This window comes from Callorhinus ursinus, unplaced genomic scaffold, assembly GCF_003265705.2.
Source record: "Callorhinus ursinus isolate GAN/ISIS: 27379988/994484 unplaced genomic scaffold, GSC_fseal_2.0 scaffold14, whole genome shotgun sequence".
Classification (NCBI taxonomy): Eukaryota; Metazoa; Chordata; class Mammalia; order Carnivora; family Otariidae; genus Callorhinus; species Callorhinus ursinus.
In genome coordinates, this window is record NW_027397076.1 from 10,981,858 (window position 1) to 10,999,790 (window position 17,933).

The 17,933-nt window shown below is 37.2% G+C and overlaps 1 protein-coding gene across 5 annotated transcripts in view; it reads right to left on the bottom strand.

The window, feature by feature from the left end:
• Positions 1-17,933, bottom strand: part of APAF1 (apoptotic peptidase activating factor 1) — a 90,946-nt gene that overhangs the window by 45,203 nt on the left and 27,810 nt on the right. For all 5 annotated transcript variants that reach the window (XM_073900459.1, XM_025882345.2, XM_025882344.2 and 2 more), the window contains 6 exons: positions 17,269-17,382; positions 16,619-16,803; positions 12,650-12,776; positions 11,559-11,684; positions 8,868-8,999; positions 5,064-5,189 (listed from right to left, as the gene is read on the bottom strand). In XM_073900459.1, the coding sequence (XP_073756560.1) occupies positions 5,064-5,189; positions 8,868-8,999; positions 11,559-11,684; positions 12,650-12,776; positions 16,619-16,803; positions 17,269-17,382 (810 nt within the window). The remainder of the gene's footprint in view (positions 1-5,063; positions 5,190-8,867; positions 9,000-11,558; positions 11,685-12,649; positions 12,777-16,618; positions 16,804-17,268; positions 17,383-17,933) is intronic.

Below are 17,933 nucleotides of genomic sequence, written 5' to 3' on the forward strand. Positions count from 1 at the left end.
GTGCCTCCTGGATTTTGATACCTGTTTCCTTCCCCAAATTAGGGAAGTTCTCTGCTATAATTTGCTCCAATATACCTTCTGCCCCTCTCTCTCTTTCTTCTTCTTCTGGGATCCCAATTATTCTAATGTTGTTTCATCTTATGGTATCACTTATCTCTCAAATTTTGATTGCACCTCATTAATAGCCTTTTTGATTTCGACTTGGTTAGATTTTAGTTCTTTTATCTCTCCAGAAAGGGTTTCTCTAATAACTTCCATGCCTTTTTCAAGCCCAGCTAGTTTCTTTAAAATCATCATTCTGAACTCAAGTTCCAATGTCCATATTGATTAGGTCCCTGGCAGTCAGTACTGCCTCTTGTTCTTTTTGTTGAGGTGATTTTTTCCGTCTTGTCATTTTGTCCAGAGGAGAACAGATGAATGAGAGAACAAAATGCTAACAGGGTAACAACTCCCCAGAAAATATATACTAAACAAATCAGAAAAGACCTGAAACCAGGGAAAAAGAAAGGGGAAAAAAGAAAAAAGAAAAAGATAAAAACAAACAAACAAAAACAAAACAAAACAGAATATAATCAACTATGATCAGGCTGGTGCATAGATCAGTGCCACACACTAGATTTTGGGCGTATTTTGGTCTGTTAGAAGAAAGTGACTCCCAAAATTTTAAAGAAAAAAACTTCTTTATGTACAAAAATAAGGGTTAATACGATGAAGGGATGGAATATGACTGTAAAGATGAAAATTATAAAAGATTTTATAGAAGGAATTGCTAAGAAGTTGGTTGAAAAAAGAAACAAATAATACATTATATGTTAAAAAAAAAAAAGAAGAAGATAGCAGGAGGGGAAGAGTGAAGGGGGGGGAATCGGAGGGGTAGATGAACCATGAGAGACTATGGACTCTGAGAAACAAACTGAGGATTCTAGAGGGGAGAGGGGTGGGGAGATGGGTTAGCCTGGTGATGGGTATTAAAGAGGGCATGTTCTGCATGGAGCACTGGGTGTTATACGCAAACAATGAATCATGGAACACTACATCAAAAACTAATGATGTAATGTATGGTGATTAACACAATAATAAAAAATAATAATAAAAAAGAGAAGATCTTAAAAGTTTCAGACAAAAAAATAGATCACATATGAATCAGAATGGCTTCAAACTTTTCAAGAGGAACTTCAGAAGACAGAAGGGCACAATGTCCCCAAAAGTCCCAGGAAAAATTATTTACAACCCAGAATTCTTTATGCAGTCAAAAATACCAATTAAATATGAAGTTAGACACTTTTAGACAGACAAGGTCTCAAAAATTTACCTCCCAAAGTTTCTTTCTTAGGAAGCTAGAGGAGATTCTCCACCAATGGGAGAATAAACCAAGAAAGAAGACAAGAAATCTAAGAAACAGGGTTTTAAGTCAAGAGAAAAGCGAAAGGAATCCCCAGAATAATAAAGGGAGATCCCCAGTTGGACACTAGAAGTAGTTTCACCAGTCAGAATGGAGCAAGACAGAACCCTCCAAGAAAGTTATTTCCAAGAAAAGAAAATTTATCAAACATTCTGGTAAGTTTGAATAATGTAAGAAGCAATTTAGACAAGGGATAGTTTGAAGATGAATTCGTGATGAGCACATTAAAAAAAATAAGCACAATGTGTTAAAAAACAAAATTACAATGGTAGATGTACAACACATTTAATCCCAAGGAAAACAAGAAGCTGTATGAGAAAGGAAAAAACATACTACATGACTCAACTGTGGCCAGTTACAATGACATAAATCCTGGACACTGATCTAATCAAAATCATAAAACATACAGGAAGCACAAAAGGGGGTCAAGTTTGAGAGGAAAATATAGTTCAGTGTGGAGCACAGTAAGTTTGAGGCACAGTGTATTATCTAAGTGATGACAATTAGCAGTTGATTAGAGATGCAGGACCCAAGCACACAAGAGAAATGAGGGCTGGAGGTAACACTGCTGAAAGTCACTCACTGAAAAGATGAGAGTTCAAGCCATGGGACTGATGAACTGGGATGGAAGAAAGGTAATGAAGCTGGTATTCAAGGTTAGATGCTTGAGGAACAGCTACATTTAAGTGGCCAGGTAAAAAAGATAAAGAAGGGGTTAGAGAGATAAAAGGAAAAGGTAGAAAACACTGATGTCAGAAGAGGAGTTTCAAAAAGGAAATATAGTTGGTTGATGGGGGAAGAAGAGCTGAATACTGGTAATACAACAAAAAGAGTAAGTCTTGGATAAAGAAAAATATCAGATTTCACACTAATCCAAAGAGCATTAACCTTTACAACAAAAAGAACAGAGACTGAAAATAAAACTAGATTTTACATGCTTCAAAGGACTACAAGGAAGATGGGACCAGGCTTAACAAGTTTTAAATACTGAGTGAATAGTCAGGAAATGGAGGCAAGTACAGGTAGCTTAAGAAGTCTAGCAATAAAGGGAAAAACAGAATGACTATTTCAGAGGATAACATAATCCATGGAGAATCAAAGGTTTTTCACTTTTTGGTTTTAGAAAGGCCCAAGAACATGTGTAGGCTGTGGGAAAGGATCCCAAAGAGAAGAAAAGCGAAAGATACAAAAAGAAAGAAAAAATAATCAGTGAAGCAAAGTGTGCAGGGGAAGAAGAAAAAAAGGAACAGTGGGCATAAGTAGAGAACTTTCCGGGAACTGAGATGAGAAACAAGAAAGGGAATTGGGATTTTTATGGCAATTTTTGAGGAGACTTACGGAAGAGAACTCTTAATGGGTGGTGTCAAACCTCTGAATAAGTAGGTATGAGGTAAGGTAATCTCCAGAGAATGAAACGGATGCAGTGACAAGACTGGGGGCTTAAGAACAACAGCATAAGTCTGGAATTGGAACTATAATGAATACAGCAAATTAATTAGGAATGAACGGACCATAACTTGGCAGCAAAGAAAGCCAGTTGAGCTGCACACCTTAAATTTATAAAATGGATAAATAGTCTGGTTTCACAAATGTCTTGAACATTAAGCAACCTAATAATAACGGAATAATGCTAGGGAAAATGGAATTTTGCCAGAACTTGGAATTAGCAACAGTTATAAGATGGAAAAACTTGACTTGAGATATAAAATGTTTCCTTCTGAAGTCATTCACTTAATAGAAAAGAAGAAATAATAGGTTATTATAACTGAAAGATTGTCTCAAAAAAGGGCTGTCTTAACCTGCCAAGGGTATTCTGAAAAGCCTCCTCTGATATGGATTGTTCTAAAAGAAGAGAAGGTTATTTAGTATTTGCAGATAACATGTCATAGAAGTCAAAATCTTTTTACCTGAATATTCTAAGAATGCTCCCAACATCTACTAACAGCTAGAAAATTCTTTAAAGTAGACTTCTAGCCAGAAAGGATTACTAGATGCCCTGAAGTAATTTATACAAAAACGAGTTATCTTCAGTCAGCAAAGAGAAATCAAAGATTCAACCAGAGGATCAGCATCAGAGATTTCATCTTCCTATAACTGAGGAGTTACCTATCAACATTAACAAATCTCCTTCTCTAGTGATTCTAACAAACAAAATAGTGCCTGGGAGGATTCAAGTATTTCCCTGGAAAAAATATATGTCAAGAAAATTTATTGAGGGGCGCCTGGGTGGCTCAGTCATTAAGCGTCTGCCTTCGGCTCAGGTCATGATCCCAGGATCCTGGGATCGAGCCCCGCATCGGGCTTCCTGCTTCACGGGAAGCCTGCTTCTCCCTCTCCCACTCCCCCTGCTTGTGTTCCTGCTCTCGCTATCTCTCTGTCAAATAAATAAATAAAATATTTTTAAAAAAAAGAAAATTTATTGAGTGCATGTTTTGAGAAGAATTCTGTAGTATGAACTTGAGAGTACAAGATGCAAGGTCTCTGCAGATCATAAATCCATATTCAATCTTATCAAAGAAGACATGAAAATGACTGAATTGAATAGCACAACACATTTACAAGTGGAAATGAGAAGTAAACTGAACAGTTTCTATCAATATATAGAGATATAGATAGAAGGAGGGATGTATTCAGAACCAGATAGATGGATGTGATAAGAGAACTCACTTTCTGAAGAAGGCTGTGCATAAAGGTTTGAGAGTCATTAAAAAATATGGGCAAGCGAATTGGAGGCCAAAAATCCCAATAAAGATTAATGAAATATATACAGGAACAGTAGCTGACTAATTATCTTGCCCAGAACAATTAGTATTAAGGGGGCTAGAAGAAACAAACTGGACAGGAAGAGAGGTAGCAGAATGATGGAAGGTAAAGAGCCTCACAGGTGTACCTGATGAGCCTGGGTTTATCACAATTTATAATGTGGTACTTTTGTGTCCCAGCTGAAAGTGGCAAGATGAAAACAGAGGCAGAGAGTTATTCTAGCAGTTCTGTACCAGGATTAGGAGAGATGAAGAACACATCTTAGAAAGCTGCTATCAAACATAAGGAGATGACAGCATGAACCACAGTAAATACTATGGAATGGGAGGGGAAAAGGTTGACCAAAAGACTAGGTCAAAGACGGATTAGACTTAAGACCAAAGAAAGAAAGGAGAATCAATGAAGAGGAGACTAGAATGATGGTAGAGAAAGGAATAAGAAAGAAAGTAGGATTAGGATCTGATTTGAGAAGGTAAAAATTTAAAGAATTTAGTTTTTTTAGGACTATAAATTTCAGGAGCCTGAATATACTTTATTCCCTAGTTCTGAGTTTTTCCTGCATAAGACAGGAGAACAAGAAAATATAAAATAAATGGAAGAATAAAGAATAAATAAAAGCAGGGCCTTTACAAATTTGACCCCACAAATCTCAAAATTTTATGAAGCCATAAATACATGCTTAAAAATTAAGAATTCAAACTATATGAACTTTAAAGCATAAGGCAGTAAACCATTCATAAACAATCATTATAACAAGCAATTACAGTTACATTAAATACACTCCTGGAAGTTGAAAGAAAAAGCTCTTCCTGTAGAAATGAGAAAAAGAGAAACCTATTTCTATAACCACATCATAAAACCACAAAATTACAACCAATTTAAATAAACAAAAGCGTACCTTTAATGTTCCATCAGCTGAACAACTAGCCAAAAGCTTATCATCTGGTGAAAATCTGCAGTGATTGACTGAATTTGTGTGGCCAAACATGGTATTGCGACATTCTTTTTGATTCAAATCCCAGAGCTATTTGAGAAAGATAAAAAGATAACTAAAAAACTAGTACTGAATAAGGAAAAGTTAGAAATCTCATAACATTCTTGCTTCACTCCCATTTAAGCTTTTTCAATTACAGAAAAATGTTCAATCATATTAATGAAAAGGTGTCAAACACAAAGGTGAACTTGTGATTACCAAATAATGGAGCAGCCCTTAGATCAACACCTAATCTATTAAGGGACAAAAAGCTTACCTAGGCTTTTAGTCTGAACACTAAGTAACTAAATAATTACTGCTTATTTTAACAAAGTAGTTTGGAATCATTATCATTTTATTCAGCTCTCCAATAAGTAATATGTAAAATAAAATGCTCCCAAATTTTTTTTAGATGCTAGGTTATCCAGTCATTTCTAAGATTTCCCAACGCAAATCTTGAGTCTACTTACTAAGCTAAAATCTATTAATGCTCTAAAAAGTGACTTGAAAAATACAAAGATAGCAAAGATAGATATAAATACATTTGACAGGAAATATAAGAGGCTTGAAGAGCAAGTTAACACCTCTAGGAAACAACCAACCAAATCCAGAATCCACAGGACAAATGACTCAGTTTCTCTAAGGAATCAAAAGAGGCAGAGGGCTTCGAAGGAGAACTTCTCCAGAATAAAAGACATTTAAGAGACATAACAACCAAATGTCACCTGAAATTTGTATTCTGATTCCAACAAATCTATGGTAGAAAGACATGGTTTTTTGGGGGGCGCCTAGGGGCTCAGTTGTTTAAGCATCTGCCTTTGGCTCATGTCGTGATCCCAGGGTCCTGGGATTGAGCCCCACCATCATGCTCTCTGATCAGTGGGGAGACTGCTTCTCCCTTGCACTCTGCCCTGCCCCCTGCTTGGGCTCTCTCGCACGCTCTCTCTCTCAAATAAATAAAATAAAAAAATCTTAAAAAAAAAAAAAAGATATTTTTTTTTTTTTTTTAAGAATGATGGGGAAGGGGAGCCTGGCTAGGTCAGTCAGAGGAGTGTGTGACTCTTGATCTTGGGGTCGCAAGTTCAAGCCCCATGTTGGGTATAGAGATTACTAAAAATAAATAAACTTTAAAAAAAAAAGGGGGCGCCTGGGTGGCTCAGTTGGTTAAGCGACTGCCTTCTGCTCAGGTCATGATCCCAGAGTCCTGGGATCGAGCCCCGCATCAGGCTCTCTGCTCGGCCAGAAGCCTGCTTCTCCCCCTCCCACTCCCCCTGCTTGTGTTCCCTCTTACGCTGTCTGTCTCTCTCTCTCTCTCTCTGTCAGTTAAATAAATAAAATCTTAAAAAAAAAAATAAAAATAAAAAATAAAAATAAAAAAAAAAAGAACAATGGGGAAAAGTGAACATGGACCAGACAGATCACAAAACTATTATTTATTATGTTAGGTGTGATAATGGCATGGTACTTAGGTTTAAGACCTCAAATATGCATGCTGAAGTATTTTGGGTACAATGACATATCTGCGATTTGTCCCAACATGCTCCAGCCAAAAAAAAAAAGGGAGGGGGAGAATAAAATAAGATTGGCAAAATATTAATAATAGTGAGAGCTAGACAATGGATACCACAAGGGTTTATTATTGTACTCTCTCCTTTTGGGTATGTTTGAAAAGTGAATAAAATACAAACAAAAAGGGCTATAGTCCTCTCTGCGGATTTATGCTAACTATATTAAACACGGAAGGAGAAATCATCCATCCCCAAGATTAATATTGACAAAAATCCTTTGAAAATGACCAGTGAGGTAAGTCCTGTTCTTCATGCCCACCTCCATCCTCGACTTCTTTACCCTAGTCCTAGGTAAATCCAGTTTTTCAGATAAGGCAAGGCACATGGGGGCAACTTCAGATTTTCATATTTTCATTGCCTTCTCTCAGTTCAAGAGTCACAAGAAGTGAATTCTAATTGTCCACATGGTAATACAGGTGTGGTATGGCAGATTTTAAAGTAAAACTTGTCCTTAATTAAAACTGTTGACTAAACAATAGAACCCATAGATCTCTCTTTGGTCTTACATCCTAGAGCTTTCTGTCTATAATTAAAATGAGGAAACAAACTTCTTCACCCTATAAAATTTTAAAAAGAAACATCAAAAATTAATCATAAAATAATACAGAAGTCTTAGTTTTTCAGAGGTGGATTTATTCCATAAGGTAAAGCATATCTGAGTAAAAATGAGCTATGATTATAAGACTACATCAGTCTGTTATTTTAATCCAATCCAGTGTTTTCAAATTGTGCTATGCAGGCCCCTAAGGATTCCAGAAACATGTCTGAAAGGGACTACTGGGGGAAATAAGAGAGGGAATAAGAGTAGAAAAGCAAGCTCAGGAGCGCCTGGGTAGCTTAGTTAAGTGTCTGACATCCACTAAGGTCATGATCTCAGGGTCCTGGGACAGAACCCCACACTGGGCTCCTTGCTCAGCAGCTGAGCTTCTCCCTCTTCCTCTGTCCTCCCTCCCACCCCCGCTCAAGCACGCGCACCCACACACACTCTTTCAAATAAAAATAACGTCTTTAAAAAAAAAAAAAGCAAGACCACACCCCACTTCAACCAGAGCAATGGGCTTTCTCTCTTACACACTGAGCTTCTATGTAAGTTTTCTTTTGGAGGAAAAAAAAAAAAAGATAAAGTTTCAGCTTCCTAAACTGAAGGGGAGAGGGGAGACAATTTTCAATATTTTCTGAAGTTTTTTAAAATACTGTATTTAAAAAAAACAACAACACTGTATTTAAATGTCAAACACAGAGTCTATGAGGTTTTCCAAACTGAAATGGTTTGCCCAATCCACCCAAAAATATAATGTCCCTTTGCAAAGATGGTGTGACATTAAAAAAGACAGGGCAGAAACCAAACCAAAAAACAATCCAAAGGAAGTCAGTGAATCTTTCTGGACCCCCAGAACATTTAATCTAGCTATCTTCAATATGCCATTTAAGAGGGAAAAAAGATAAAATCTTTTATAATTTGTAACTATAAAGCATTATCAAACATACATAAAATGCATATCTGCTTTTAGTTTTAGTTTTTTTTTTTCCTATCAGCACTTTTTTTCCTTCCTCCTTCTAATAACAAAATCTCTCTTCTGAATCAAGCCCCACTTATAAAACAAATAGAGCTGACCTCACTTCATTTGTCCCATCTCTACATGGCTGAACTTGTAATCTTTGACCAATTCAAGGATTCCATATCCTATTGGACTACTAGGGTTATTTAACAATGAGCATATAAGCCAAACCAGGTCAAATAGTCTTCTTTAAAATTAAATCTATGGGACCTGGGTAAGAGTAAGTTTCTCTTCCTCTGTGACTATAAGCTGTAAAACCCACATAAGCCTGTAACTGAGAACAGCCATATTTCCTGCCACACAGAAAGAACACGCCTGAACCAACAAAGAGAGAAACAGAATCTAAAGATGAAGAGGGGATTAGACCCCAAGAATGTAATTTAAGCATCTGGAATCAGTTGTGCCTAAAGCCATTCTCCCTTTAGACTTTTCAGTTACATGAACCAGTAATTTCTTTTTTTTTTTTTTTTTTTGGCTTAGCTAGTATGGAAGTTCCTATCACTGCAACCAAAAGAGCCCTGAATAATACAAGAGAAAATCGAAAAAGATGTTCTGATGCACCTATCAAATTTGTGCACGTAATTCTCATCATCCACACTTACTTTGAGGAAGCAGTCACTTGACGCAGTGGCTAAGAGATGGTAATGACTGTTGTTGGTAAAGTGGCAGCAGTTGACTTGCTCTGAGTGCTCATCATAGATATGTACTAGTTCCCCCGTCAGAGAATTCCAAATCTAAAGAGAATAGAGAAAAGAAAATTTACAACTACCCCTTACTTTCAAAGGGAGAACAGAAGAGCAAACAAATGTCAGCTGTTTTGTGGCAGATTTTCCCAGTCAGACATAATACACCCCCTTCTCTAAAATATGTATTTTTCCAGGATGTCTTTTAAAAAATTACAAATCTACATGTGTGCCTTTCTATAGCACAATTAGAATCCCATGAAAACATTACATTCTTCAAGGGCAAGACTGCACATGTTCACATGAATGACAGTAGGCAGAGAAGTGCTATAAAAGGAATGGAATAATGGACTTGAGATCAGAAGGATTAAGTCCAAGACCTGGCTCTACTATTTATAATTTGTGTGTCCATCATCAAGTCTTTAATTTATCTGCATCATAGTTCTCTCCTCTGTAAAATGAGGATACTTATAACACACCCTTGTGTACACAATTCAAATGAGATAAAGGACATGCTAAGTGTGCTGCTGGCTTCAAGGTATCAATAAAAAGTAAAGGCATATGGATCACTGAAAAAAATTTAAGGCTTTAGATTCTGAGAGAAACCTAGCTTTGAACCCTGGCTCCATTAGTTATCCGTTAATGTGAGCTTGGGCAAATGACTTCATCTCTGAACCTATTTCCTCATCTGCAAAATGGGATCAATACTTACTCTCCAAGTTGTAGTGAGAAATTGATAATGTAATATAACAAAGTGTGTAGTATAAAGCCTCACACAGTGTTAAATTCCCAAGCACAAGTAATCATCATTCTAGTTACTATGTAGAACAACAGAGCAGTGTGTTCTAACAATAAACAAAAGAAATAAATTACCTAGTCTTCACTGGGCTCTGAACTTTTTAGGGGTATTAATGTCCCTCTCATAGCATTTTCTTTCTTGCTTTTTTTTTTTTTTAATTTTTAAGTAAGCTCTATTCCCATTATGGGGCTCGAACTCATGACCCCAAGATGAAGCATCATATGCTCTACCATCTGAGCCAGCCAGGTGCCCCGCAGTTTTTATCTTATCAAAGCACTCACCAGAGGCCCAAAGAGTTTATTTTTAGGTTCTTTAATAGACATTTGCGCCTCTTGTTCTTTATTTTGAGTACTTAGAAAACAGAAACTCAGTGTTATCTCCTTTTATTCCACATAGCTCTTGACTTTGAAACTGTGCAAGAATGGCCAACTCCAAGTCTGACTCAGTAGTGGCTCTGGAGTTAATTAACTGGTTGGTTGTAAAGCCACCTAGACAGTCCAATCTATCAAGAAGGAGACTTTTCCAAGGTCTTAATTTGTCTGGACGCTCCAAAGTCTTCTTCAAGTGAGTACAGACCCCAGGAAAACTTCCAAGTCAATTTTCTTGCTCCCAGGTCCACTAAGACCCACGCCATCTAGCCAGTTTCAACAGTCCGTCCGTCCATCCTTCCTTCCTCCCTCCCTCTTTCCTTTCTCTTTCTTCCCCTCTCCCTCTTTCTTCCCCTCTCCCTCTCCTATCTACTTACCTATCTACCTATCTATTTATTTGCAGGACTCCCACCAAGTCAGGATCCATCTCTTTTTAAAAAGTCTGAAGCGAGAGGCACCTGGGTGGTTCAGTCGGTTGGGCATCCAACTCTTTGACTTCAGCTCAAGTTATGATCCCAGGGTCGAGACAGAGGCCCGTGTCAGGCTCCACACCCAGTGTGGAGCCTGCTTGGGATTCTCGCTCTCCCTTTCCTTTCTCCCCGCCACCCTGCTCTCACATGCGCACACTCTCTTAAAAAAAACAAAGCCTGAAGTGAGGTGTTTGGGGTGCCTGAGTGGCTCAGTTGGTTAAGCATCCGACTCTTGATTTCAGCTCAGGATAATGAGATGAACCCGGCGGCATCAGGCTCCACACTGTGTGAAGCCTGCTTAAGATTCTCTCTCTCCCTCTGCCCCTCCCCCGCCCAACCCTCCCCACTCTGCACTCCCTCTCTAAAAGAAAAAAATCTGGGTTGCACACTTCACAAATTATGTATTTTACAACAGGAATCCAATCTCAGTAATTTTGTGCAGCAACACTTCCAATCACAATGCCCTCAAAGATTCCAACTGATATTTTATCACACAGACCTATCAATAATAAACAGTAGGCATATTCATTAATTTGTAATTGTTTCTCCCAGCTGTCTGGTAAATATCTCAGGCTGAGAAACCTAGGCATTTTTGCTGGTGCTTAAAAATAGACAGTGTTGGGCACCTGGGTGGCTCAGTTGTTAAGCAACTGCCTTCGGCTCAGGTCATGGTCCCAGGGTCCTGGGATCGAGTCCCACATTGGGCTCTCGGCTATGCGGGAAGCCTGCTTCTCCCTCTCCCACTCCCCCTTGCTTGTGTTCCCTCTCTGTGTCTCTCTCTGTCAAATAAATAAATAAAATCTTCAAAAAAAAAAATAGAGTGTTAGTTTGCAGTGGATAAAAACTGGTTTGCCTCAAGTCTGTAGATCAACAGGCAAGAGTCCTTTACCCCTACTTACCGTAGTCCCTCTACTATGGAAAAAGAAAATGAATTCTATGGTAATTACAACTCAAGAGAAAAATATTTCCCTACCTTCACTTTTTTATCCACTGAGCAGGTTGCTATTAATCTGTCATCTGTAGAGAATGCACAACAAAGCACTTCATCCTCATGAGCCTTGATTTCTAGCAGTTTCTCTCCTGTTTCAGCTTTGAACACCTGCACAAGCAACAATAAAATCTTTTTACCGTAAACCAATGGCCCCCATTCAATAAAAATCTTTCTTCAAAAGACCTTAATCCATATTATTTTGCAATAGTAATGAACCTTGGCAAAACCACTCCAAGAAGCAGAATTATCTGTCGAGTTTATATGTCTTAACATAGAGAACTATCCCTTATTAAATGACTGTAATATCAATAAAAAGAGCTGGCAGAGTATAGCTTCAGTTCTTGAGATTAGTTTGGCAAATTCTTTTCCTTTTTTTTTTTTCTTTTGGCAAATTCTTAAACCGAAAACATTTCATTCAGTATGTTTTCTTTCTGGGGCTCAAAAGCCAAAATTAATAAAATTAGTAATAAAGCACACATATAAAAATATGGTTTACAGTCATAATTTTGCAAAGACTAAACCTAATCTAAATATCAGTTTTAACTAAATTGATCCTATTTCCTTCAAAATCAAAATGCAGAGCACAAATGTAAAGAAAAGCACTCATTCATGTATTCCAAAAACAAATGAGAACTTAAATTCCTTCAAGCACCTTAGGAAATAATCTAGTCTGATTCCTGTTTATAGTCAGAAATCTGTGTCTGAACCTGTGATAAAATAGGTATTTTACCTAATCACTGTTTTTTAATCAGAGTCCTATGCACTGCGATATGGAGTCCTTATGTCTTTTAACAATTTGCATTTCCTCATTACTCTTGGAGGGCTCATGGATGACAGTAACGGATTTGCTAGGGTAAAAGGTACTTTTATGTCACTTGGCAACTTTAAAATTATGAAAACACACAACCATATCTTCTAAATTTCCAGAGAAAGCTTTTCTAAAATGTTCAAGAGATTTGGATTTCTCTAATTCTAATGTGCAATTTTCTTCAATTCTAGGATTTAAATATATTTTAATATGTACAGTATTTGGTACATGCCTCTTTCAATTTTTCTCAAGAGATATGTTTTACCTGTAGGGTTTTATCAACTCCACAAGAAGCTATTCTTTGACCATCCTCAGAAAAGCAAGCATGGTAAACAGCATCTGTATGGGGGCGGACAACTAAGCGGGAAAGATTCTTGATGTTTTTCTTGTTTCTACATACAAGGAGAAAATGAACAGAAACCCAGTAAGTAAAAGTAACTTTTTTTCAGTAATAAACTGTTAACACTGTTGTGTTGCCAAAAATACAAAATTCTTAAAATTAAGTTACCAGCATGTAAATGACAGCATAGATCTCCTGAAGAAAAAAAGTATTACAAAAGTGGCTTTTTAAGAGAAATGCTACCCTATATAAAGCAACCTGTCAGGTGCTGCAAATGTCAGAGTTGGGAGAAATCTAACTAATCAAACACATGTTGCTTTCTATTTTCCTCTGATATATTAATGATAACATATGCAGAGAAAACATTATGTAAGGATACCCTCAAAAAAAATCTCCATTGTTTTTAAAGGGAAAGAAGCCAGGGCACCTGGGTGGCTCAATCAGTTAAGCAACCCGACCCTTGATTTCAGCTCAGGTCATGATCTCAGGGTTGTGAGACTAAACCCAGCATAGGGCTCCACACTGGCCATGGAGTCTGCTTGAGATTCTCTCTCTCCTTCTGCCCCTCCTCTCTCTCTCTCAAAAAATTAAAAATTTTAAAAAATAAATAAAAGGAGAGAAGCCATAGCAAAATGAAGCTCATTTCCTAACTAAAGTATGACACTACACCCACCATTAACAATGATGTACTTTATTTTTTTTTAAGATATTATTTATTTGAGGAGCGCCTGGGTGGCTCAGTCGTTACGCATCTGCCTTCAGCTCAGGTCGTGATCCCAGGGTCCTGGGATCAAGCCCTGCATTGGGTTCCCTGCTTGGCGGGAGGCCTGCTTCTCCCTCTCCCACTCCCCCTGCTTGTGTTCCCTCTCTCACTGTGTCTCTCTCTCTGTCAAATAAAATAAATAAAATCTTAAAAAAAAAAACAAGAGAAGTACGTCTTCTGCATTAAAAAAAAAAAAGATATTATTTGAGAGAAAGAGAGAGAAGGAGAGAGCGAGCGAGCACACAAGCAGGGAGGGGGCAGATGGAGAGGGAGAAGTAGGCTCCCTCCCCACTGAGCAGGGAGCCCGAGGCAACTCGAGGCTCAATCCCAGGACCCTGGGATCATGATTTGAGCTGTAGGCAGACACTTAACCAACTGAACCACCTAGGTGCCCCACGATGATGTACTTTAAATTTGCTCTTCTCTAACCACAATTATTCATAGAGGAGAAAAAGATAAAGCAATATCATTTTCTTTGTATCTTAATCTACTGAATACTAACTATTCCACTAGTGCAGTTAATATGTTATTTCTAATGGGTTAAAGGGGTAAAGTATTAGAACGGTGTCGGAATTTCATATACATACACCCCAGTCACTCTGAGTACAAATAAATATGTTAAATGGCATTGTGCTTATTTTAGGAGTCAGATAAAGAACAAACCTACTTCTACTACTTATTAGGTGTGTAAACTTAGGCAAATAATTGAATTTAATAAGCTTCCATTTCCTCATATGTACAACAGGAGTAATGATACCTGCTCTAAACAGTGCCTGGCACATAAGGATGCCACTGTTATTATTCTTTAAAAAAATTAACCACACATCTACTCCTGAAACCAATATTACACTATATGTTAACTAACTAGAATTTTTTTTTAAAGATTTTATTTATTTATTTGACAGAGAGAGACACAGCGAGAGAGGGAACACAGCAGGAGGAGGGGGAGAGGGAGAAGCAGGCCTCCCACTGAGCAGGGAGCCCCATGCAGGGCTCAATCCCAGGACCTTGGGATCACGAGCCGAAGACAGACACCTAATAACTGAGCCACCCAGGTGCCCCTAACTAACTAGAATTTAAACAAAAACTTTAAAAAAATTAACCACACACAAGATGGACCAAATGAAAAAAGGGAACACAAAAGGTAAATCAGACTTAGATCTTGCCTAGAAAGTACTATAATTTACTAGAAGCAATGAAACAAACAATTATATGAACTAAGGTGATGAGAACCTAGAAGAAAACCAGGTAAATTACTAGCAAAGATTAGAAGATTAGACTAAAAAAATATTCTCTCTTTCCCCTTGTTCTAACTACTCAATTCCCCGAAGGTCAGAAAGTGTTGCAAAGACTGGCATATAACAGACGGCCAAAAAGTATTAAAGAAATAACAAATGAATGTATGAACAAATAATTTCTTTGAAAGCTAAAATTCAGTTAAATTTAAGCTTATACCAATCTAAACCTGTCTATAAAAAAAAAATCTTTCTAGTACTAAAGTAAAGCATTCTTTGAATATGACCTGGTCAAACCCAGTTAAAAGATTCAGCTCACAGAATGACTAAGCATTCTGTGACAGAACATCACAGGTTGAAACGCAGTTGATGGAATGGGCAGAAAAAAAAAACAGCAAGAAAAAGTGAAAAATCAAACTCAACAAGTCATAAGAGAACAAGAACTAAACCTATACCCGTGTGATTATCAGACCATGTATTAATTCTATTTCAACCACTAACCAAAACATCAATTCAGTTGGATCTTCCAAAAATTTCTTCTGCATACCAACTATATGGACCAGGAAAAATGCTAAATGCTATTCTTAATATTTACTGAGGACCTTCTATGAACTAGGTACTATTCTAGGCACTCTATGTGTGTGTGTGTATGTTTGTATACACACATACTCATTTAATCTTCTCAATAATGCTATGAAAGAGGACTATTAGGTGAGAGAAGTTGAGTAACTTTCCCTGGTTATAAACAACCAATAAAGCAGAGCTGGGTTTCAAGTCCAGGCAGTCTGGAGCCAAAATCTGTTCATTTTAACCTCCAAACTATTCTAAACTACAGACTGTATAGACTAGTAACAGAAAAATAGGCCATCACCATAAAGTGAAACAATGTTATGATATAAGTGAGCAAGTATTCTAGAATACAGACAGGTTTACCTTAGCTTCAGTGAATTAGGGAAATCACCTACGGCAACCTATTTGGAAAGAGGGCCCGGGACTAATAAATATTGCAGATATCAACCTAGAGTTCAATTCAGATATAAATTATACATGTGAAAAGACAACCATTCATATTCATTATTTCTAGCTATAAGAGAAGCATGGCATATAGAAGGCACACGGAACATAAAGATAAACAGACCCAGGAATTAAATTCCATTCAGCAAGCTACACAAGCTTAGTCAAGTCTCAACATCTCTGTGCCTCAATTTTTTCATTTGTAAAATAGAGCAAATAATATTTACCTTCTAAGGTTTGAAGGTAAAACAAGTAATGTGTGCATATTGTGTATAACAGGCATTAAAAAGATGAGTTAACCCTCTCCTTTTTTTAACTGATAAGATTAAGGCAAGAGCAAAACTGAATAGCCTCTTTTAGGAGTTAGAACAATCAAAATTCAGTGGAAGTTTAATGAGGGCTATGTGAAAGGCAAAGGGCTAATCACTTTATATCCAATATCTCATTTCAATCTTCATAAAAATAATATATCTCAAAGAATTGTTATCTCTATTTTACATATGAAAAAAAGAGCAACCTGTAATTTGTTCAAAATCACAAAACTATCAGGTTTCAGAACTGAGACTCAAATCGATGTTTGTGGCTTCAAAGCCCATGTTCTTTGCTAGTAAACTATGTTACAATAAGTACACCATTTGGTATTATTTAGTATGTCTGGTCAAAATGCCTACAGGCAAGCATCTATTTCTATGGATTCTTTGAAGATACATATTTCTCCTATGCTCACTTCTCCAGAACTTTTCAATAAGTAAGAATGCTTATTAAAAGTTCCAGCCCTTTACAAAGTAGTTAAATCTTCCTGGAGTGAACTTATTCACTACCTGAAAAATAATGACACAGTTAGCACTCCACTCCCTTTGGTTTCTTTCCTAATCTACTTACATCCACTCCAGGTAAAGAACTCCATGATCGACCTCCTGCTTGGCCTGCAGCTTAGCTTGCTGATAAACTTCTGAGGTTTCTGGTTCACAGAGACCCAGCTGTACAATATTAGGAAATGGATGTCGTCCAAGAAGATGTCCATTTAAAGATAAAAATTCCTGGAAATTTTCACAGACTGCACAATCCTATGAACAAACTGAAATCTCTTAGAAATATAACTAGACTCAAGATCTGACATTTTTCTGTTTCTGTGATCTTGTCACTTTAAAGGCTTAAATGAGGTATTCTCTACATGAGCTAAAATTAAACAGCCAACCATTAGGTAACAAATATATGGTGACCCTCTCCAGATTTTTAAACATAGTGTAAAAATCTCATTATCCAAGTATTACTTTCTTAACACATTCTTGTGTAAAAAACAAAAAACAAAACAAAAAAACCCAGTGAACACTTTACTTCCTCAACATTCAAACCTCAATCCCATCTACATTCCCAGTAGGCTAGGAAGCAAAATAATTAGAATAATCAAAGGTCAAAAGGAGGAAATTATCTCTCTTTGTCCCTTTTATTTTGCTCATCCCCACTATTAAACCTAGAATTAAATGACAATGAGATGCCCTTTAAGAACTTATTTTTCATACTAATTATACCTTTTCATCCAATATATGCCTGTATTCCACAAATTCATGAATCAGATGAGCAGGGCCTATGAGTTCAGTTTTTGCTTTAATCCAATCCAGGGAAAACATTAAAGCACAAAGTTCCTTTTAAAAAAAAAAAAAAAAAAGGTAAGATGAGGATACTGTTAAAGACATCAAAGAATTTTAACTCTACCATCCTTATGCTTTTTTTTTTTTAATAAAGATTTATTTGAAAGAGAGAGTGATCGAGAGAGAGATTGAGAGAGAAAGCACAAGCTGGGGAGGGGGGCAGAGGGAGAAGCAGACTCCCGCGGAGCAGAGAGCCTGACAGGGGGCTCGAGCCCAGCACCCTGGGATCAGGACCTGAGCCGAAGGCAGACGCTGAACGACTGGGCCACCCAGGCGCCCTGCCACCCTTATCCTAACACTGCTGAAAGAAACGTAGCAGGTAACTTAGAATTTAAGGACAGAAAGGAAGCTATGTTAAAAGGAACCAAAGAAAGATAAAATGGACCACACACCTTAAATCAAAATAAATTTTAGCTGGATTAAACACTTAAATATAAAATAGAAAACCTCAAAAAATTCTATGGGATACAGGCAAATATTTTTGTAACCCTAGGATGAAGGAAATGTTTGTAAACATGACACCAAAAGTACAAAAAAAAAAAAGA